At 52.4% G+C, this 21,396-nt stretch overlaps 1 protein-coding gene across 6 annotated transcripts in view; it reads left to right on the top strand.

The window, feature by feature from the left end:
• Positions 1 to 21,111, top strand: part of LOC144937220 (spectrin beta chain, non-erythrocytic 1-like) — a 197,520-nt gene extending 176,409 nt beyond the window's left edge. For all 6 annotated transcript variants that reach the window (XM_078864582.1, XM_078864581.1, XM_078864580.1 and 3 more), the window contains 10 exons: positions 508 to 752; positions 2,207 to 2,345; positions 2,751 to 2,835; positions 4,985 to 5,181; positions 5,664 to 5,761; positions 7,413 to 7,476; positions 8,399 to 8,640; positions 11,288 to 11,461; positions 13,389 to 13,431; positions 15,521 to 21,111. In XM_078864582.1, the coding sequence (XP_078720708.1) occupies positions 508 to 752; positions 2,207 to 2,345; positions 2,751 to 2,835; positions 4,985 to 5,181; positions 5,664 to 5,761; positions 7,413 to 7,476; positions 8,399 to 8,640; positions 11,288 to 11,461; positions 13,389 to 13,431; positions 15,521 to 15,754 (1,521 nt within the window). In that variant the 3' untranslated portion in view covers positions 15,755 to 21,111. The remainder of the gene's footprint in view (positions 1 to 507; positions 753 to 2,206; positions 2,346 to 2,750; positions 2,836 to 4,984; positions 5,182 to 5,663; positions 5,762 to 7,412; positions 7,477 to 8,398; positions 8,641 to 11,287; positions 11,462 to 13,388; positions 13,432 to 15,520) is intronic.
• Positions 21,112 to 21,396: the final 285 nt, after the last annotated feature.

The following is a 21,396-nucleotide window of genomic DNA, read 5'->3' as shown; positions in this document are numbered from 1 at the left end:
CCCCCACCCCTCCGAAGGGTTTGGTAGCGAGCTCCCATAGGTGCTGCTCACTAACAGCACTTGCCCCGACAGTCCGTTAAGGCTATACGGGAGGATCTTCGTCTTTGTGCCTGTGTGTGTGTGATGCCGTGGGCTGGACTATATGGGTCTAGCAGGCCGACTTCAACTTGAGACCATCCACTCGTTACGTTTGAGACCCAGATTTAATCGCGGGTGGCTGAAAGCCGGTTTCCAACGCAGGAGAGCAGTGCTGCCGGCTCCGCGTCTCTGACATTGTACGAGTGTACTTTGAACTTCTTTCTCGCCGTACACAGCCACCCGTGCTAATCGGAGACATTCTTCCATCTTCACGCCTGTGGCCCTCCACGGCCCGTCCGTCTGCCAACCCCGCTTACGACCTCCATCCTCCTAACCCCCCCACCCACCCACCACCCTCCCCTCCATTCTCCCTCGGCCCCTTCCCCCGCCACCCCCGTCGCTCGCTTGCCGGTCTCGGCGCCGGAGCAGGTGAAGCAGATCGAGGAGGACGCGGCGCGGCTGCAGACGGCGTACGCGGGCGAGAAGGCGGAGGACATCGCGCGGCGCGAGCGCGAGGTGGCGGAGGCGTGGCGGGCGCTGCTGGACGCGTGCGGCGAGCGGCGCGTGCGCCTCGTGGACACGGCGGACAAGCTGCGCTTCTTCCGCATGGTGCGCGACCTCCTGCTCTGGATGGAGGGCGTGCGGCGACAGATCGACGCGCAGGAGAGCCCCCGGTCAGTGCGGCGGGTGGGCACGTGCGCGTGTGTGAGCGAGTGAGTGTTTGCGTGTACGTGTGTGATGGTGCTGGCCAGCCACCCCCTTCATTTCCCGTGACGGCCTTCATCGGGGCTCGCTAACAGCACCTGCCCTAAAAGTCTGTTAAGGCTACACGGGGGGGGGATCTTTGTCTTTGTTGTACGTGTGTGAGGGCACATAGCCTGGCATAAGCGCCGTAGTGACTTCACCACCACTTAGTGGTGAATGGCAGTGGTTGTTGTGCGTGCGTGTGTACGCGTGTGTGTGAGCATGTGTGTCTGTGCGTGCGTGCGTACGCGCGTGTGTGAGCAAGTGAGCATGTGTGTCTGTGCGTGCGTGCGTACGCACGTGTGTGAGCAAGTGAGCGTGTGTGTCTGTGCGTGCGTGCGTACGCACGTGTGTGAGCAAGTGAGCGTGTTTGTCTGTGCATGCGTGTGTACGCGTGTGTGTGAGCGTGTGTGTCTGTGCGTGCGTGCGTACGCGCGTGTGTGAGCAAGGGAGCGTGTGTGTCTGTGCGTGCGTGCGTACGCGTGTGTCTGTGCGTGCGTGCGTACGTGCGTGTGTGAGCGTGCGGAACTTTGTTGTGGAGAGTGTCAGTCGGGTTTGCGTGTTTGCTATTGTTCCATCGTGAGTCGTGGGTTTTCACGGTTGTGCGCAATAGCTGAGGTCAAATTTAATTTGAGTCACGCCAATTTGAGTCGCATCAAGGTGCCACTCTTACCCAGAATTAAGTGGTGTCCCTTCACGGTCTGTAAAATCTGCCATGTGAAATTAATATCGTTAATAGTTTACATTCCAACTTTTTTAACTTTGCTGGAGGCTCGCAATTGGACAGGCCTGTATCGCAAGTCTTACGTTTTGTGCAATATTTTATTGTCTCTTTCCTCAAATGTATCCTGCTTTTTTATCCTTATCCTGATTGTGCAATTGCGACTAAGAATCCACTTGGAACTTTCAAAGAGGAGGCGCATCACCCCGCATTAGAGAATGGCCTGCAGAAGCAGATGATACTAAACTACTCGTGAATTCTCTAGAAGTGGCCTTTTATCCATGCTTGGGGGGCAGCACTTTCTTACCAGCCCTGCCATAGAGATAAACATTCCATTCGATAATTTAAATTCGCAGAGCTGAAATCTACCCAAATTATGCACAAAATCAATTATTTTTTCCTGTTAAGTCATTGATGTCTGACCTAAGACCATCATCTCACGAAACTAGAGAATACGGTTTAATCACAGGCGGCTGATACCCGGACTTGAACCCAGCATCTTGGCGGTGCCGGTTCAACCCATTGACCTCCGATGACAAATGCGAGAACGATAACGGCGACGACGATGACGCCGATGGCGACGATGAAAATTACGACGCTGACTTACGGAGACGGCGATGGGTGACCGGTGGCGTTGGTGGCGATGGCCATCTTCCTTCCCAGGGATGTGTCGTCCGTGGAGCTGCTCATGAACAGCCACCAGGGCATCAAGGCCGAGGTCGACACCCGCAACGACAGCTTCGCCGCCTGCGTCGAGCTGGGCCAGGCGCTGCTGCAGCGCCAGCACTTCGCTTCCGCAGAGGTGAGACCCCCACCCCCACCCCCCACCCCCCACCTCCCACCCTCCGCCACCCTCCTGTGAGCTGCCGCCGCCCCCCCCCCCGTCCCATCGCTGGGGCTGCTGCTGCGTCCCTACTGGAGGCGTCTGTTCCGGCGCTAGATGCTTCGTCCGCACCCAGGGCCGGTGCTCGTTAAGCCAGCGATGATGAGTGTCTTTGTGCTTATGTTTTTTTTATTTCTGTAGCTGTTAGTGCCGCTGCTCTATGGACCCAGCGACCGCAGTTCGATTCTCACTCACAGCCAACACCAGTGTCAAATGAGTACCTGGTGCGATGCGAAGACAACGGTGTCCGGGCGTGGTTGTCTCTTAAGTTAACTTTTCTACATGAATGCGTGCCACCCCCGACCCCTCCTTGGGTGACTCCAGATCAATGAGAAACTGATCGAGCTGACGGAGAAGAGGAAGGAGATGATTGACAAGTGGGAGGAGCGATGGGAGTGGCTGAAGCTCAGTAAGTGCTCGCCGCGTTGGTCGCGATGTCACCTCGGCGCTCCGGTTACGATCCTCACTTGACATTTCTTACATAACCCATCAGCTGCACGGCCTTCCGGGAGTGCATTAATTTAACGGCATCGATCAAGACGAGCCGACTCTGGACCGGTTTCGAGTCTGGCTTGCTTGCATCAATGCTCGTAAACTGCCGATCTAACAGGCTAAAGCAGGGGTCCCCAACCCCAGGACCGCGGACCGGTACCGGTCCGTGGCCTGTTAGGAACCGGGCCGCACAGCAGGAGGAGGTGATAGCGGTGAGTCCGCGCGTGGCCCGCCCTCATTGTTTTATTATTGACCACTTCCGTCCGCGCCTCTTTCCCGCACTGCGCACTCGTCTCAGTCACAGTGTTGGTAAGCCCACAAGCTGCTAACCCCTAGTAGCCAAAATGAGTAAAAAACGAACGTCGCTGGAGAGCTTCTTTGAAAAGGGGGAAATACCCAATGATGAACCCCCCCCTCCCCCAGTCCGTGAAAAAATCGTCTTCCACGAAACCCGTCCCTAGTGCCAAAAAAGTTGGGGACCGTTGGGCTAAAGGGCCCCCTCTCTCTATGATGTGGCCGTGCGGCTGATGGATCATGTAAGAAATGGTTATATATTTGACGTGGAGAGACGAATGTGTGAAGGAGACATGTCGCGTCTGATTATTTATGTCCTTGTTGAGTTATTCGTGGCTTGTGTCAGTGACCAAAAGTTGGTGCCACTGCTTTTCACGTCTGCCAGTATAATTTTTTTTATTTTTTACAAATTTTTTTCTTTTTTGCTATTTTTCTTTTTACCAGGTAAGGCCCACTCAGCTATGTAGCTCTTTTTTAGAAAGGACCTGGGCACAAATGAAAGCTCAACGAAGTGGCTTATCGTCTTGTGGAAATTTATAGCAGCCAAATACTCTGAACGCACATTGATTCTAAATGTGTAGGGAAAAAACTGAGAGACCCCGAGAAAATTCCACGCGACCACGGGGAGAGAGAACATACTAACTCCAAATATCCAGGCGCCGGGGTCGAGATCCAACCCACGGTCTCCTGCGTACCAGGCGAGGTAGTTAACATCTCGCCACCTTGGCGCTAAGAACTCTTGGATATACAGTGAGAGGCGTGCAGGGGAACACAGGGCTGAACGTGACGTGACCAATAGCATGAGGGAAAGGGAGTTGACTTCGTTACTGGGCACGATGCGAGTCACAATCGACACCGGTGGTCAAAACCAACGAGGAAGTGGCAGCTTGCAGGAAGTGGCCGCCGCGGAGATGGATTCAGGTCACGTGCGTGCGGAAGCCAAATGGAACGTTTGCATTGCCCTCCCGTGAGAGATGGTAACGGCTTGGGGCGGTGGGTCTCCACCCAGCGGTGGGTAGATCACAGCTGCTGATGGTGATTGTGAAGGATTTGTCTTGACCTTATGAAGCGACTTCACGATAATACAAACAAATGCATACTCTTTGGTTTTTTCGGTAAAGTCACGTAGGTAAAAATTAAAAATAAATGAAAACAACTAAATTAAATCACGACGTTTCGGGCGCAACACAAACGTCTTGATTTAATTTAGTTGTTTTCATTCATTTTAATTTTTTACCTACGTGACTTTACCGAAAAAACCAACGAGTATGAATCCTTGCAGTCACGAAAACTTCAAATCTAGAACAAACAAATGCGGTGATGCCCCGATTCACGTCTCCCCCTATGACGTCGTTTCGCAAGTACGTCGTCACTTGATCATTAGCGCCGCTACTCGACCCCACGCTCACGTCGCTGACGGCAACGTCGTCCGTCCTTTCTCGTTATCCGTCGCCTATCAGCCTTCGCCTCCACCACCTGACTACCCCGTGAATCGCTTCGATTTGACGTGGTTTCGATATATTCGTCCTCGCACCTTTTCGGGAACACATTCCCGATGTAAACCGGGTTTTGTATTCCCGGGTATATTTTTGGTTCGTAAAAGCCGCTCGTTTTTAAACATGCCTCTGGCTCACGTTGGCGACTCGCCACATGCATTCTGCGCGTGCTGCAAATCGGCCTTGTCGTTGTGATTTCTTTATTAATGTCACGTTATTCCCGTTGTTGCCGTCGCTGTCGCTGTTGAACGCGCGTCCCGTCGCGGGCCACGCCAGTCCTGGAGGTGCACCAGTTTGCCCGCGACGCGTCCGTGGCCGAGACGTGGCTGCTGAGCCAGGAGCCGTACCTGTCGAGCCGCGAGCTTGGCCTCAGCGTGGACGACGTGGAGAAGCTCATCAAGCGGCACGAGGCCTTCGACAAGTCGGCGCTCACTTGGGACGAGCGCTTCGGGGCGCTGCAGAAACTCACGACGGTGGGTGCGCGATCGCACGCTCAAGCTCGCGCGAATGCTCACGATCTCGTGCGCAATCCCGCGCAATCCCGTGCAATCCCGTGCAATCGTGAGCAATCCCACACAATCCCGCGCAATCTTGTGAAATCCCATGCTAATCCTAATAAGTCTCGTGCAAATCCCACACAATTGCGCGCAATCCCGCGCAATTAAGTGGAATAGCGTACAATTGCGCGTGCTAGTTGCTCACACGCAACACCAATATACTCTCACGGTTCGGTGCGTCTGGTGTGAGCATGAGAATCAACTTTAATGGAAAAATCGATGCACGTCAATTTTTTTTCGGATTGATGCTGAAGGCTTGCAATCTGGAAACATGCCAGCGGGGTTGGTGGATCACGTAGAAACGGAGGATGCCATCCACAGTGATTACATTCCTGCAGAGTGCCGACTCGGGGACTCGATGGTTTCTTACCTCTGTCTCTCTGCTGTCCCCTCTTCAGCTGGAGCTGCTGGAGTTGCGTCGTCGGCAGGAGGAGGAGGATGACCTGGAGAGGAAGAGACTCTCACCTCCTCAACCCAGCGAGGAATTCCAGACTAGGTAAGCAGAAAGAAAAACATCATACTGTGCGCGTTTTACAAGCTTAAATTATGAATATTACATCATTATTAATCAACTGCTGGATGAAGGCCTCCCCCACTCTGTATCGGCCATGGGGTCATGTTTAGCCATACTTCACGCTGGTCAGCCTCTACCGGTGATGGGCGTAACCCAGACCCTATTCAGATATCACTCGAAACGAATTTGTCCAACCATGGGAATCCAACTCGGGTGCGCGAACCAATGCACCATCCCACCACCCCCCCCACCGCTGCGATATTTGACCCATTTATTATTGGGTTCTTTTGAATTATGGTAGGGAGCTGATGTGGCGGAAAAAAACACACACACACGCACATGAGGGTAAAACGCCCAAAAATCTGCATATGTTGGCAAAGAACCTACTTCCTGTACCACCACATACAGGCCATCTCGTAGGTGGGTGATGACCTCTGCACGAACCATGAACCCCACCCTCCAGAGCGCCAGATTACAGATGTACGCTGTACACACGACACAGGGAAAACCACGAACACAACACAACCACAACACACGCACAACACACGCACAACCATAACACACCACAACCACAACACACACACCACCACAACACATGCACAACCACAACACACCACAACACACCACAACACATGTCCAACCACAACACACGTCCAACCACAACACACCATAACACACACTCGACCACAATACAACCACAACACACCACAACACACACTCGACCACAATAAAACCACAACACACGCCCAACCACAACACACACACAACCACAACACACGAAAGGTCCCCCGTATCGCCTTAAGCTCTGTAAAACAGAGCTTCATTAGCTCATCGCGGTTATTCCAGCTTAGACCGAATGCCTGTGACTGTCTTGCCTGCGACTGTCTTGCCTGCGACTGTCTTGCCTGCGACTGTCTTGCCTGCGACTGTCTTGCCTGCGACTGTCTTGCCTGCGACTGTCTTGCCTGCGACTGTCTTGCCTGCGACTGTCTTGCCTGCGACTGTCTTGCCTGCGACTGTCTTGCCTGCGACTGTCTTGCCTGCGACTGTCTTGCCTGCGACTGTCTTGCCTGTGACTGTCTTGCATGCGACTGTCTTGCCTGCGACTGTCTTGCCTGCGACTGTCTTGCCTGCGACTGTCTTGCCTGTGACTGTCTTGCCTGTGACTGTCTTGCCTGTGACTGTCCGTCTGTGTCTGCGGGTAACGCGGTTGGCTCGCCCATTAATCGGCGGACCAGAAGAGCCGGAAACCCTGCGTCAGTCGCCAAAATCGGCGCGGTTGAAAGCTGGCCCGCCGGGCAGCCAGGCCCACCGCGCTCTGCTTTATCGACGGAAAGCGCTCACGCGTAACACATCGTGTCGTATTGACAGCAGTTGATTAATCAATGCGCGGAAAAACACGAGGGCACAACGTGGACGTAACGCGCGTCGAAGCGACATCGTCGCGTGCGGTACGACGGTGTCCGTTGTTTGGCCATGGATTGGACATCTCTGAAAGACTGGGCAACTGTGAATAAGAGCTTTAAAGTTAATCGGATTCCTCCGGTATGAATACAAGTGAATATTCTGAATGTCCTAAACCTGGATTTTGATTAATTACATTTTTCATTCGTTTTTTTCCATCAAACAACAGAGAAGCTGGAGATGCGCATGCCGTGCAAAACGGAGTCGCGGCGGTCGAAGTCGAGTCGGCAAAGGTGAGAGCTTCGAGGCGGTTGGTCATTGCCCCAAAAAACACGTTCCATGGGAGTGGGCAGGTGGGAACTTGGTTGGACAGCGCATTAGTGCACGACGTAATCCCTGGTGGGTAGTGTTGAACTGTTTTCCTACCTGTAACAATAACCCTGCCGTGCGTGTCGAACACCCTTACGGACATTTCGTGTGATCATATCGTTAACTTGTTCAAGAGGCGGCGCTGATCGTAAACGCAGCGAGCGGTTAGATTCGTGCTTGCGCGTCAGCGTCACCACAGTCTTTTAATATTGCTTAACAGATTAACTACTTATTTCACGAACACATAAACAACGCTTCCCAACGAAGTCGGACAGCGTTCTTGCAATAGCTGTCCAACTGTCCGTCTGTCATGGGGACATCCGAACTAAGCTAAACAATGTTTTTTTGATCTTACCAGCTAAGGCCCACTGAGCTATATAAATATTTTTCAGACGTGGGATGGCCACGATCGATAGTTCAACAAAGTGGCTTATCACGCAGAAATTTATAGCAGCCAAATACTCCAAACGAATGTTTCTAAATGTGGAGGAAAAAAAATCGGAGGACCCGGAGAAAACCCCACGCGACCATGGGGATTCCAAATATACAACAGGCGTCAGGGTCTGCATGGAACCCAGGACCGTCTGCATACCAGGCGATGGAGTTAACATCTCGCCTACCGCGAGCCTATGATGAGAGTTTGCCTGAAACTCTGTAGCAAACACCGGCGGTGCTAAACGCCGATTGCCACGTGTGGCCACGTACGGCACGGCACGAGTTCAACGTACACGCATGCACACGTACGTTCAGTGGAAAATCCTTTCCGGCCGCGAGAATGACGTCGCAAGCCACGCCGCTTCAGTAACACCCCTCCCTGCCACCCGCGCTTCCCCGTGTCGGGCCCAGGCGGCCGCGGAAGGTGCGGACGGGCTGGCGAACGGCTCCGAAGGCCGAGCGCGGCGGGCGAGGGAGAGCCCCCCGCCGCCATCGCCCGAGGGGGAGAGGAGGGGCCTCGCGTCGCCGCCGCTGGCGCCGCACACCTCGGCGAGCCTCCCGGCCAAGCCCAGCGAGGTGCTCATGCTGCCCACGGAGGGCTTCCTGCACCGCAAGCACGAGTGGGAGGCGAGCAACAAGAAGGCCAACAGCAGGTGCGGGCGTTGCGAGCGTGTGTGCGTGTGTCTGTGTGTGTCTGTGCGTGTGTGTGAATGTGTGTGTGCGTGTGTGTGTGGGGAGCGGTAGTGTAGCGGTTAGCGCGCTGCGCTACGAACTTGGCGACCAGAGTTCGATTCCCGCTCACGGCCAAAATGAGCGACGATTATCTCAACCGGTCCTGGGCCTCCCCTATGTCGACTCAAATGAATACCTGGTGCGGTGTGTAAACATCGCCACTGGGGAGACAAAGGCGGCCGGGCATGGTGCTGGCCACCCACCCCCTCGTGTGCCGTTCTGGCCTTCATAGGTGCTCGCTAACAACACTTGCCCTGAGAGTTTGTTACAGGCTATACGGGCGATCTTTGTCTTTGTTATGGGAAGTGGTGGTGTCGCGGTTAGCGCCCTGTGCTGCAATTACGGCGGCCTGGGTTATCTCAACCGGTGCTGGGCCTTTCCTGATGTCGACTCAGCCTCAAATGAGTACCTGCTGCTCTGTGTAAAAATTTACACAGAGGCGGCCGGGTGTGGTGCTGGCCATGATTGCCTTCTTAGGCACTTGCTAACAGCACTCTTGAGGCTATACGGGGGTTTTGTCTTGTGTGTGTGCGTGTGCTTGTTGGCGTGCATGCATGCTCATTGGCACGCACCCGTGTGTGAGAGCGTTTTTTTGGGGAGTGGCGGCGTAGTGGTTAGCGCACTGCGCTACAAACCCAGCGACCAGAGTGTTGATTCCCAGATATGGCTGACATCAGTGGACCGGTCCTGGGCCTCCACTAGGTTGACTCAGCCTTAAAGAAGTACCTTCTGTGGTGTGTAGACCAAAGGTGGCCAGGCGTGGTGCTGGCCACATCACCCCCTCATGTGCCATGCTCGCCTTAAAACTAAACTACACTATTTTTTATATTGTACCATGTAAGGTCCACTTGAGCTATATAGCTATTTTTCACAAATTATATCTCAACGAAGTGGCTTACCATGTGGCATTTTACAGCAGCCAACTTCTCTAATTGCATGTTTCTAAATGTGGAGGGAAAAATTGGAGGACCCGGAGAAAAATCCACGCGTCCACAGAGAGAGAGAGAGAGAGACACCCAAACTACAAATATACAGGTGTCAGGGTCGGAATCGAAACCACGACCTCCTGCATACCAGTCGAGGAAGTTAACATCTCGCTACCCACCATGACGCCCCTTAAAAGCACTGGCCCCAACAGTCTATGTAGACAAAACAAGGGACCTTTTTATTTTCAACGTTTATAGGAACTATCCTTGGGCAGGCGATGCGTAAAGTGAAATAAATTCCACTGCTGCTATTATTATTATAAAGGGGATGTTGCCGTGATGTAATGTTCAGCCCACTGGACTCGCAATCCTCGGGGTCGCCCGTTCTATCTCCCAGCGTGGAAGTTGAAACGACGGTGCCGGTTTCTTAAATCCCCCTCCGCCTCTGGTCACGCAGAGTATGAACGGTTACACCACGGTTCGTGGAAAGCCAGTTCACCTGCGGCGGATGCTCCCACCTCTTCAAAGTCCAAAAATATCTCGAGAGCTTCCTCCAGTCAAAGTCCTTCCACCAGTCAGTGGCATGAGTGAGACACTCCAAGGCAGCTAGTAATTATAATTGTTCCACTTCTGCATGATCCACCAACTCCCATCTCCGCGTCTCTGGCTTCTGTTCTATCCTTGCGCATTGATGGTCATGGATTTTTCTCCGGGTCCTCCACATTTAGAAGCATGCGTTTAGAGTATTTGGCGGCTATACATTTTCACATGATAAGAGTTGAGCTATCATTTGTGGGCAGGTTGCTTATGAAAAAGAGCTATATAGCTCAGTGGGCCTTACCTGGTAAAATTAAAATAGTTTAGCTTTGTTTAAATGTCAATGTCGAGGTCTGCTAGCCACAAAAGGGCTTTGTGGTTAGTCATGATGCCTGCACACGCTTCGATTTCTCTACTCAAGTGATGCCTGACGAGAGAGTTCATGGATTGTGTTCCTCCTCCATTGGATGAGCGCAGACTCTAGTGGTTTACTACAGTGGCCCATAGTTTTGGTTGCATGGCCACAATCACACTCCTGTGGCCTGTGTCTTTAATCTTCTGTTCATGATGGCGATGTGCATATCGGTCTGCTGACGTTTCTGATGCGAGAGAGGGTAGCCTTCCAGCGGTGGCCCGTCTCTCACGGGTTTTCATGTTACCTTACAGACAACTAATACCGGCATCGAGTTGAAACGGACTTAATCAATTTGAATCCAGTCTCTGGATGAGACACGAAGGTCATCCTAACCCTCACTTTCGATTTTTACTATTTTATTTACCAGGTAAAGCTCACTGAACTATTAGCTCTTTTTCAGAGGCTACCCGGCCACACTTGATAGCTCATCATCGAAGTGGCTTATATCATCATCATCATCATCACTGCACGTGGGAATTCATAGTGACAGCCCAATAATCTCAGCGGATGTTTTATAAACGTGGAGGGCAAACTCCAAATAATCCACGCGATCGCCACGGGTCGAGTGTGCAAACTCCAAATACACAACAGGCATGGTCAGGGTCGGGATCGAACCCACGACCTCCTGCATAGCAGGCGAGGGAGATAACATCTCATAGCCACCGTGGCGCCCCTGACCCTGTCCCGCAGGTCATGGAACAACGTGTACTGCGTGCTGAGCACCGGTCAGATCGCTTTCTACAAGGACCCCAAGAGCGCCGGCACGGGGGTCACGTTTCACAGCGAGATCCCCCTACCTCTGTCGGGCTCCTCGTGCGAGGTGGCATCCGACTACAAGAAGCGCAAGCATGTCTTCAAGCTGCGGTGAGTGCTGCCACGGCTCCCGGGCCCTCGGTAACCTGGACACATGCACGACGATCGAGCGCGCTCGGGCGTTCGCGCCGTCGTTCCCACGGCGCGCTGGGGCTCCCGCCGTCACGTAGGACGGCGTTGCCGTGTCTCGCAGGCACGGTCTGCGGCAGTTTCACCGTCGGGGGCGATGTCGCCGCCGCCGCTGCTGCCGCTGCCGCCGTGTGTAATCCCAATTCGGGTGTAATTCCTTCAAATTTGACAAACTTTCAGAATGAGAATGTTTTAAAATGTAGACAGGGGGAATCCGATGAGCTATTAAGCTATTTTTCCCAGGTGCCCAGTAAGGGGCGGGTCAGCAAGTTACAACTTCGGCCATTCTGTTCTTGCGTATGATGGCAGCAATAAGCTCAGGAGCTAAATGCCAATGTCGAGGTCTGCTGGCCACGGGACGGCTTCCTGGCTAGCCACGACGCCGGCACGCACTTGGCTTACTCTGTTCGAATGACGTCTGGCGATCTTGAACGTCTGCTATCGTCCACCGTCAAGCGGCAGCGACGTATTTTTATGGCGAATACACCCGCAGGAATAATAACCAGGGCAGCCCGCCGCATTTGATACTGAAAACCCTCCGCAAAACAAAAGCGGCGAACGCGTTACCGCCGGGCCACATCACGACAACGACAACAACGACAACAACGATCGCCGTTCACCACTGAGTGGCGGTAACGACGTCACCTGCCCACAGCCCTGTTGTCAGTCTCACGGTTGGATCAAGCGAACGTTGTCTGCGACGCTGCATTGGCTGTGCGTTCCATAACGCTGCCGCAAAGAGGATTGATTGTTATTATTTTTTTTTTTTTGCGCGTGCAAATTGTTGGTGACCGGGCTGAAGCCATCGACTCCGTTTACAACTCGGGTTAATCATGGGCGGCTACAAAAACCTGCCTTCAAACCCAGGATCTCGGCAGTGCTCGCTCCGACCCCCTTCGAGCTACCTGGCCACCTCAAGCATTGATTATTTAGGGTTTAGTTATATGTATGGATAACATTCTCTGTAAGGTGCTATATAAATTACATTAAGATAAGATGTTAAACTTCTTTAAAACTGTACGTAGCCAACCGTGCTAATTGGAGGTGCGGGGAAGGACAACAAACCAATTCTAGATTTGAAGCTTTCGTGACTGCAAGGATTCATATTCTTAGGTTTTTTCGGTAAAGTCACGTAGGTAAAAAATTAAAATTAATTAAAGTAAAATAAAAATTAAATAAAAATCACGACGTTTCGGAAGCAACACAAGCTTCCGTCTTCAGCTATCGTGCTGTGACTGTTCCACCTGAAGACGGAAGCTTGTGTTGCTTCCGAAACGTCGTGATTTTTATTTTTATTTTACTTTTATTAATTTAAATTGTTTACCTACGTGACTTTACCGAAAAAACCTAAGAATACAACAAACCAAATACAAAATAGTTTTCAATATATTTTTTAAAGTGCATAGCTCCAGTGGCTTCTTAATATGCCGCAGAAGCGCATCTGAAAGCCGCCATGCAGTGACGTTTTTGTTTGATGGCTAGCCAAAAGCTGCTTTAGTTGCATGCTAATGTTACACTTTGGCTAACAGCGTGAATCAGTCTGAGCAAATGATACTGGACAGTGGTACACGATAGCCTTTTTGTAAAGCAATTATTGAGTTCAATTTCAATTCATATTCCTCCTTGCCACCTACCGTCCACAACGTGTTCAAGACTTAACTGGGTTGCCTGCCATAGAAACGTGGAATTTCCTGACAATGTCCAGGGCTCGCATTGTGCACACGAGCACCACACGAGTATCTCTAATCACGTGGTTCAATGGGCGACAAGAGAGACTGAGGAAGGAAGGATGGTGAAACACGCACACGGCTGGCGAAGTAACGAATGCACGTGTTATTGTCACTCGCAGGCTCGAGGATGGAAATGAATTCCTGTTCCAAGCCAAGGATGATGTAAGTTCATATTGCTTACATGTTGTTGATGTGAGCTTTAGATTTTTTTTTTTACATGTCCATATTCTAGTTTTCACTCGTTGGCCTTTCGAGTCATATTTAAACAAATTTTACTGGTCCCAAGATTTTGCACACTCGTTGTTGACCTTACAGGTAAAGTGTGGATCATACCGATGGTTGGGTTCAAACTTACAAATGGCACGATGCCCCCTCACACGCAATAGCTTTTTTTTCCGGGCGCTCCGGTTTCCTTCCCACATGCATACACGCCCGTTGAATTGCTGACAAATGTCAAAAGTTGCCGCCAACAGGGCGTACGCTTGACGCAGCGTCGTTCTGTCCGTCTCGGGAATGAAAAAAAATGCCGCCAAGGCTGCGTCGTCCAGCACAGTGGGAAGAATACGTAGCGCCTCCGCATCGGACCACCCCGCGAGCTCGCAAGTGGCGGCGAACTGCCGCCAGAAGGCTGCCCAATCACCTCCCGCAGCTGGAAATTATTTGAGAAACGGCAGCCGCTGCGCGAGGGAAGGTGCCCCCGGACGAGCCGTCAGCGGCAGGTCACTTTTGGCCGGACTCGATACCCGCCCTTGGTCGGCAGTGACGGCGGAATCGCCCGTTCGCTGCCCCCGATTCGCAGCCCCCTCCACCGGCTCTTCCTTACCCAGCTGCCCCCCAGTGCCGTCACAGCGGAGAACAGCTCCACGGTGCGCGCGCTGAGCGCCCGCAGCTCTTCTCCAGCCGGCGGCGGCGCGGGTTCGTCGTCCTTCACCCGCTGCCCCGCCGGGATCTCGACTGACGGGGCTCCCCGAGAACCCTCGTCACCGTTGCCCTCTTCGTCCGAGGATGTGCCGATGAGAGCCTTCCTCTTTGCGAACTTCGACATAGCCTATATCCCCCTCAAGGATTCGAAAAAAAAAAAAAAATCCTAAGAACCGTAAAATATTTAAAAAAAAAAAATTCCGACACCAAATTTAGTGTGCTAATTCACAGACACTAGGAGAGGTACTCTCTCTCTCTTTTATACCGGCCTTCACAGCCTTAGGGGAGAACCACATACAAGGTCGAGACAGCCAGCATGCTGCCAGACCCACAGCTTGAAGAGGGCGAAGATCACGACGACGAGGACAGCACGACGAGTTCCATTCCAGATCGCAGCAGCCCCGACTGTGAGTCGGAGCTCGCCTTTTATCCTCCCGAACGTGGCCAGGCTCCGCCCACGGCCCCGCAGCCCTCTGGATCCCCCAGAAGGATCCGTGCCTTGCCCACAGGTGCAACTGGTAGAACGGGCTGCTACCCCTAATTTCATTGTCCACAAATCTCCCAGCGGCACGCACTCCAGTGACTTATTCACTGTCACTACACATGTTACCTGGACTTGTCCTATTACCTTTTAATGGCAAGACTTTACCACGCATAATGCTTACGTATGTCATGTGACCTCCTATAATTTGGCTTTTGGAATGCCACGCAGTGCCGCTTTGCAGCAAGCCTGGCATTGACACCACGGTGACATCAGTACGGTGTTAGTGTTCGTGTGTGTGCACGTTTGTTCGTCTTTGCATGTATGTATGTGTACAAATCTGGTCGTGTCTGTGTACAAATTTGAATGTCTCTGTGTCCGTGTGTTTGTGTGCACATATCCGTGTGCGTGAATGTGGGCTTGTGGGTATGTCCACATTTGTGGGGAGCGGTAGTGGTTAGCGTGCTGCGCTACGAACCCGGCGACCCAGTTTCGGTTCCCACTCATGGCCACCAACGCCAGTGACGAATATCTCAACCTATTCTGGGCCTCCCCTAGGCCAACTCAGCCCTAAATGAGTACGTGTTGCGACGTGTAAACATCGCCACTGGGTAGACAAACGCAGGTGGTCGGGCGCGGTGCAGGCCACACCACGGTCTCGGTGCGGTGTTGGCCGTACAGAATCAGAATATATATTGATACTGGAGGAAATCCGATGAGCTATGAAGCTCTTTTTCACAGATGTCCACCATTAGGGGCAGGTGGTCGCTAACCGCACTTGACAGTCTGTTAAAGGCCACACGGTTGGCGTGGGGGTGCGGGGTGTCTCTGCCTCTTGTGCGATTGCAGGACGAGATGAACGGCTGGATCAACAGTGTGAGCACCGCCATCGTCGGGGTGCCGGCGGAGGCGAGCGGCGGCGCCAGCGGTGGCGGCGGCGCTGGCGGCGGCGACGGTGCAGGCGACGTGGCACGGGCGCAGACGCTGCCTGCGACGGCCGTGAGCGGCGCCGGCGACGCCAGCCCCGGCAAGCGCGAGAAGGACAAGGAAAAGCGCTTCAGCCTGTTCGGCAAGAAGAAATGAAAAAAAACGGATTGTACAAACCCACACCCACCCACCGGCCCACCAACCCCTGACCCCCACCCATCCCCCCTCACCCCTGCCCCCATAATGACGGTGCTCTCTGTGTAACGCGCGCACTCGGGACGTTTCACGCTGCACTGCACGCCGGGCGCGCTGTAAATCACCGCAAGCCGGCAAGAGAAAAAAAAACTTCCCAGCCGGCCGCAAAAAAAAAGCCAAATTATTATCGTTTTTTTTCTAAGTTTTTATTCATCGAAACACTCTGGTGGGACGCGGCTAACGGTGACTTGTGTGTGGGGGAGGGCCTCGAGGGTGGCGCGCCCGTGAGATGCCTTACAGTGACGGTCGCGCATCTGCCCCTGCGGCGTTGTTTCTTTTGTGCTTCGCGCTGCTCCCCGTGTTTCGTCCACCGCCTCGAGCGCCGATGGCGACGTCCACGCCCCCACGTGCTACCCCTCGTCCTCCTCCGTCTTCCGTCGATGATTCCTCCGTTGAGCCCTGGCGCTTGGCTTTCACGCCTGCCCCTCCCCCCCGTACACCTGCGCGCGTACCCACGTACGTGCGTGCGCGCGCGTGTTTAACCCTCGTGCCTATCTACGTGCCCCTTGCGGCCAAACGTGGATGGCGGTTCGAAGGCACCGCGGATGCCCCCCGACCTGCTTTGATCGCGCCAACTCCCGCGGTTCGCCGCCAACTCCCGTGCGCGCTGGCGAGGTCGGGATTTGAGCTTGGCGGCGATCGTCCTGTGGCTCAGTCTGCCCCCTCCTGTAGGCGCTCCCCGGTGAAGTCAGCTGCACTTGGGGGGAGATTCTCTCCTACGCTGTCCGTTGAGGGTAGAGGGGGCCCTCCTTCTCTCCGAAGCGGTCGCTCGGTTTGGGGAAACCTTGACCAACCCCGATCTCTTACTCACTCCCGGCCTTCCCCAGGTCCGTTACAAGCTCCTGCACGAGGTTGAGTCGGCGGCCGAGTGAAACGACAACGACAACAACAAAAAAGCGCGCGTGTGTGCGTGCGCGCGTGTGCGCGTGTGTGTGCGCGTTTGATGCAATTTTGTTAACTCTGAGCTTTGTCCAAATTGGGTCACAGATTGTGGCAGTTGGCACAGAAAGAGGATGCAGCGTGTTTCAGTGTGGTGCTCTGAACAGATGGCAGTGTCGCTGTCCACACAGTTTCTGCGCTGCCGTCGATGTGTACAGGACTTTTTCCTTTTGTGTTTGGGTTTTTTTCTTGTTTTTGTGCCAGAAGTGTGCGACGATGTAGATACAAAATGACTGGAAGACGATGGTAGGGGGCGGGGAAGCTCGCGGGGAGATTTGAGACGAGAGAAGGTGTAGGATGTGTACAGGAAAGTGGAATTTGTGATCTGTGTTGGGTCGATTGAATGTGGATTAAGAGAATAGCTGTGTGTCATGAAGATGCGCAAGTTAGACCGGAAAGCTTTCGAAGGTGTTTTTTTTTATACAAATGTTTTTAAAAGCATATGGCCTATATTAGAGTAGGCGATAAGCCAAACTGAACAGCTCTCAATTGCGTTAGAGCATTGCTTTTCGAACTTAATAGCTGGGAGTTCGTATTTTCTTTTGCACCATTTAATCTTTTGAAGGGCCCCGTGTATTTCCCCTTTAATTTGTTTGACTTTTATTCTCAAGACTGAACTCTCCTCTTGAGTATGATTAGTTTGTGCGTGTGCCTGAGCCCTGTGCCTCTTGATTTATACCTTTGAACTGGCAGGTTGGTGGAATTGCGACGCATGGAAATATAAATATTTTATTCTGCGTAGCCGTGAAATATCTCGAGTCTCACGAAGGGGCGGCTGGGGGCGGCAGGGAATCTAACATCGCCCTAATGACGCCACGGTGGCGAGATGTTAACTACCTCGACTGGTATGCAGGAGGTTGTGAGTTCGATCTCGGACCCGAACGCCTGTTGTATATTTGGAGTTGGCATTGTTCTCTCCGTGGTCGCGTGGACTTTTCTCCGGTCCCTTTGTTTCCCCTCCACGTTTAGATCAACAAGCGTTTAGAACAATTGGCTGCTATGAATATCCACATGGTGATAAGCCACTTCGTCGAGCTATCATTCGTGATCGCCAGGTCACTTCTGAAAAAGAGTTACATAGCTCAGGTGGGTCTATCCTCATAAAATAAAAATAAAATATTTGAGATTGATGACAACAACACGAGTGGGAACCACGCGATTATCTTGGCGCCCCGCTCGACACGAGGAGAAGGAACGTCCTGGGATTGTACACATACTTGCCGAGGGCTCGCACACTACAACACTTGGCGATGGGCCAGCGGCGGCCGCGCGTTTTATCATCCCCGTTCGTGTAGAGCTTCAAGTCTTCTCTCTCCGCTTGAGTGTGGCCGCCGCCGCCGCCTTTCGGTTCGACACTCGCAGCGAGCCACCGGCTGCAGCGTTCGTCGAGAAACGGTCGCCCTTGTCGCCGACCTCGCATTTGTTGTCGTCGTTTTCACTCATGCCGTATCGTTGCCGTTTACTGTTCACGTTAGCGTTGGGGTTTTTTTTATTTTTTAAACGGACGTCAAGTTTTATTGCTGCATGTTCCTCTGATTTGTCTTCACGGGGCAGCGTCCCGGAATGTCTGTGTCCGTGCGTCGCACGCGGACGCGGGGACGTTAACGCTCGCAGGCCGCCGACTGATATCCCACCGGACACATCGCCGATGTGTATGTACGCATGTTTGAACTTATTTCGCACCGTACGTAGCCAGCCGCGTTAATCGGAGGTGTGGAATATCCCACCACAGCCACACTGATATCACACCAGAACGATACTGATATCCCCATAGAACACCACCGATATGTCAGCATAACCACGCTGTTATGCAACCACAAGATCACCGATATCCCACCAGAACCTCATCAACATCCCACCAGGACATCACACTCAGACGCAAGCCCTCGAGAGTGAAAGTGCGGCCGTGTTATTTTATTCTTCCAGTAAACTGACCACTTTAGTTTCACAGAGCGGTGATGTTATAAAGGTATATGTATTAACTTAGATAAATATATTAAATGTGAAGGAATTTATTAAACACAGTACTCAATATTTTTTTTGTTGGGATAGTGGGGTGTGGATGGGGGGTAGACACTCTGCAGAGCTTTAGTAGAGCTTTATGGATGGCCGAATGGTAAGAAGTTATTGCCTTGTATGCCTGCTTGCTTGCTCGCTTATCGACTCAACAAAAAATATACATAGATATAACAACAACAACAAACCACAACCGTTTCTTTTTTGTAATTATGTCGGTGAGAATGTTGGGGAGCGATGCCCGGCCCGGCGACCAAGAGCGCAGCGCTCGCCGGCGTCACGTCTCACCAACCAGGCGGCTCCGTCCGGCTCTCTCCTTACCCACGGTGGGACGGATCGCTTTGAAAAGAGAGAGAGGAGAGTGTGTGTGTGTGCAAGTGGGAGAGAGAAAAAAAAACTCACGGGGCTGCCGAATTATTTCCAAAGCTCACGAAGCGGTTCGCTGCAGAAGATGATGCTCGCTTGCCGCTGCCATGAAAACCTCCCTGACACTTGCACGCGTCTCTCTACAAAGCCGCTAGCAGCGGGGAGCGGTGGCGCAGCGGTTAGCGCGCTGCGCTACGAACCCGTGCGACCCCGAGTTTGATTCCCGCTCGCGGCCAACATCGGGGACGAAACATTTGAACCGGTCCCTCGTCTCTCCCAGGTCGACTCGGTCTCAAATGAGTACCTGTTGTAGCGGTGTGCAGTCAACGTCTGGTTGCGATGTGTAAACATCGCCACTGGGGAGACAAAGGCGGCCTGGCGTGGTGTTGGCAGCCATCCCGCTCGTGTGCCGTGCCGGCCTTAATAGGTGCTCGCTAACCGCACTTGCCCCAACAGTCTGTTAAAGGCTATACTGAGTGGGGGTGGGGGGGGGTATCTTTGTCTAAGGTCTGACGAATAACTCGCAGAGGAGCGACTGCATACTCAACGCACACCACGGATGATGTGACACGCGCGTGAAGTGTGTTGGACAGTGGGCGAAGAGATGAGGATGTTAAATGAAACAAACATAGGAATGATAGCGGTGCTTAGGTAATGCTAACGACACACACACACACTCATAACCTACTAAGCAAAAAGGTGGTAGTATATTTAAGCAAGCTGTTCCATTATGCATGGTATTGGGCTTTTAGCTATTACAAGTTTTCCCAGGTAGGACGTTTAGGCCGACAACAAATTACTTTTTTCTCCTTGAAAAAGACGTCTCACTCTCGCTATTGTTTCATTCCCTCGTTCTCTCTCCCACTGCCCCTGCCCCCCAACCCCCGGGTGTCTCCTGAGTCGTGCGCGCTCGGGGCCACATCGGTCTGCCAGCTCATCCCAGACACGCGCGTGTCGCGTTGAGGACGCGGGGAGCTGCGCGCTTGTTAAAAGGGGGGAACGCGTGCCCTGGTGGAATCGCCATCCGAGCCGTACCGAGCATTCGAATGCGGCGAGTGATGAACAGTCACGTAGAAGGGAAGTAATAAAATTATGAAAATAAAACATAATAAAATAATTCTCACGACGTTTCGGCCACAACGCAAGCAGCCGTCCTCAGATGATTCATCTTCTTGGTTCTTTCGGTAAAGTCACGTAGAAGGGAAGTAATAAAATTATGAAAATAAAACATAATAAAATAATTCTCACGACGTTTCGGCCACAACGCAAGCAGCCGTCCTCAGATGATTCATCTTCTTGGTTCTTTCGGTAAAGTCACGTAGAAGGGAAGTAATAAAATTATGAAAATAAAACATAATAAAATAATTCTCACGACGTTTCGGCCACAACGCAAGCAGCCGTCCTCAGGTGATTCATATTCTTGGGTCTTTCGGTAAAGTCATGTAGATAGAAGAAAAAAGAAAATTAAAAATTAAAGCAGAAAAAAACCCACGGCATCGCTTGTGTTGCGATCGAAACGTCGTGGGTTTTTTGCTTTTTAAATTTATGTTTTATTTTATTTTTTATTTTCAATCTACGTGACTTTACCGAAAGAACCAAGAATACCAGCGAGATTCGTCATTTCCGACCCAGGCGCCCCCCCCCCCCCCTTTTTTGTAATGCGAAGCACGCGGAGGCATTTCAAACATTCTCCGCATTTGTAAAACCGGGGGGGAGGGGGGGGCGATGAGTGGTTGAGGTCGACATTCTCAATCTGGTCACAGGAATCGGGAGATGAATTCGAAATTTCAAACGCGCGTTAGTGGCCTGGGCAGCGGCGACCCCCCCCACTCCCTTTCTCCCGTCGGGATGAGCTGACGGAATGAGCGCTGACGAAAACTGGAAGCCCCCCCCCCCCTGTACGTGTATAATTACTACCCTTTGAGCCTAATAAAGCATTACCATTATGTACTTTTAATCACGGCCATCCCTGAATTTGTGTCTCGCGTGTCGCGGTGTGTGTATAAAAAACATCGCCGCTGGGGGAGACAAAGGCGGTCGGGCACGGTGCTGGGCCACCCGCCCCCTCGTGTGCCGTGCTGGCCTTCGTCAGGTGCTCGCTAACAGCACTTTGTCCCCAAAGATCTATTCCGGCTACAAGTGGGAATCTCTGCATTTTTTGTCGATGGTAGTGATTTCACTTGCCGCACAGGCCAGGTATATCACACAAAGTAATTAAACGT

This window comes from Lampetra fluviatilis, chromosome 18, assembly GCF_964198595.1.
Source record: "Lampetra fluviatilis chromosome 18, kcLamFluv1.1, whole genome shotgun sequence".
In the NCBI taxonomy this organism is placed as follows: Eukaryota; Metazoa; Chordata; class Hyperoartia; order Petromyzontiformes; family Petromyzontidae; genus Lampetra; species Lampetra fluviatilis.
The sequence above is the reverse complement of the archived record's forward strand: the minus strand, read 5'-3'. Positions and strand labels throughout refer to the sequence as shown.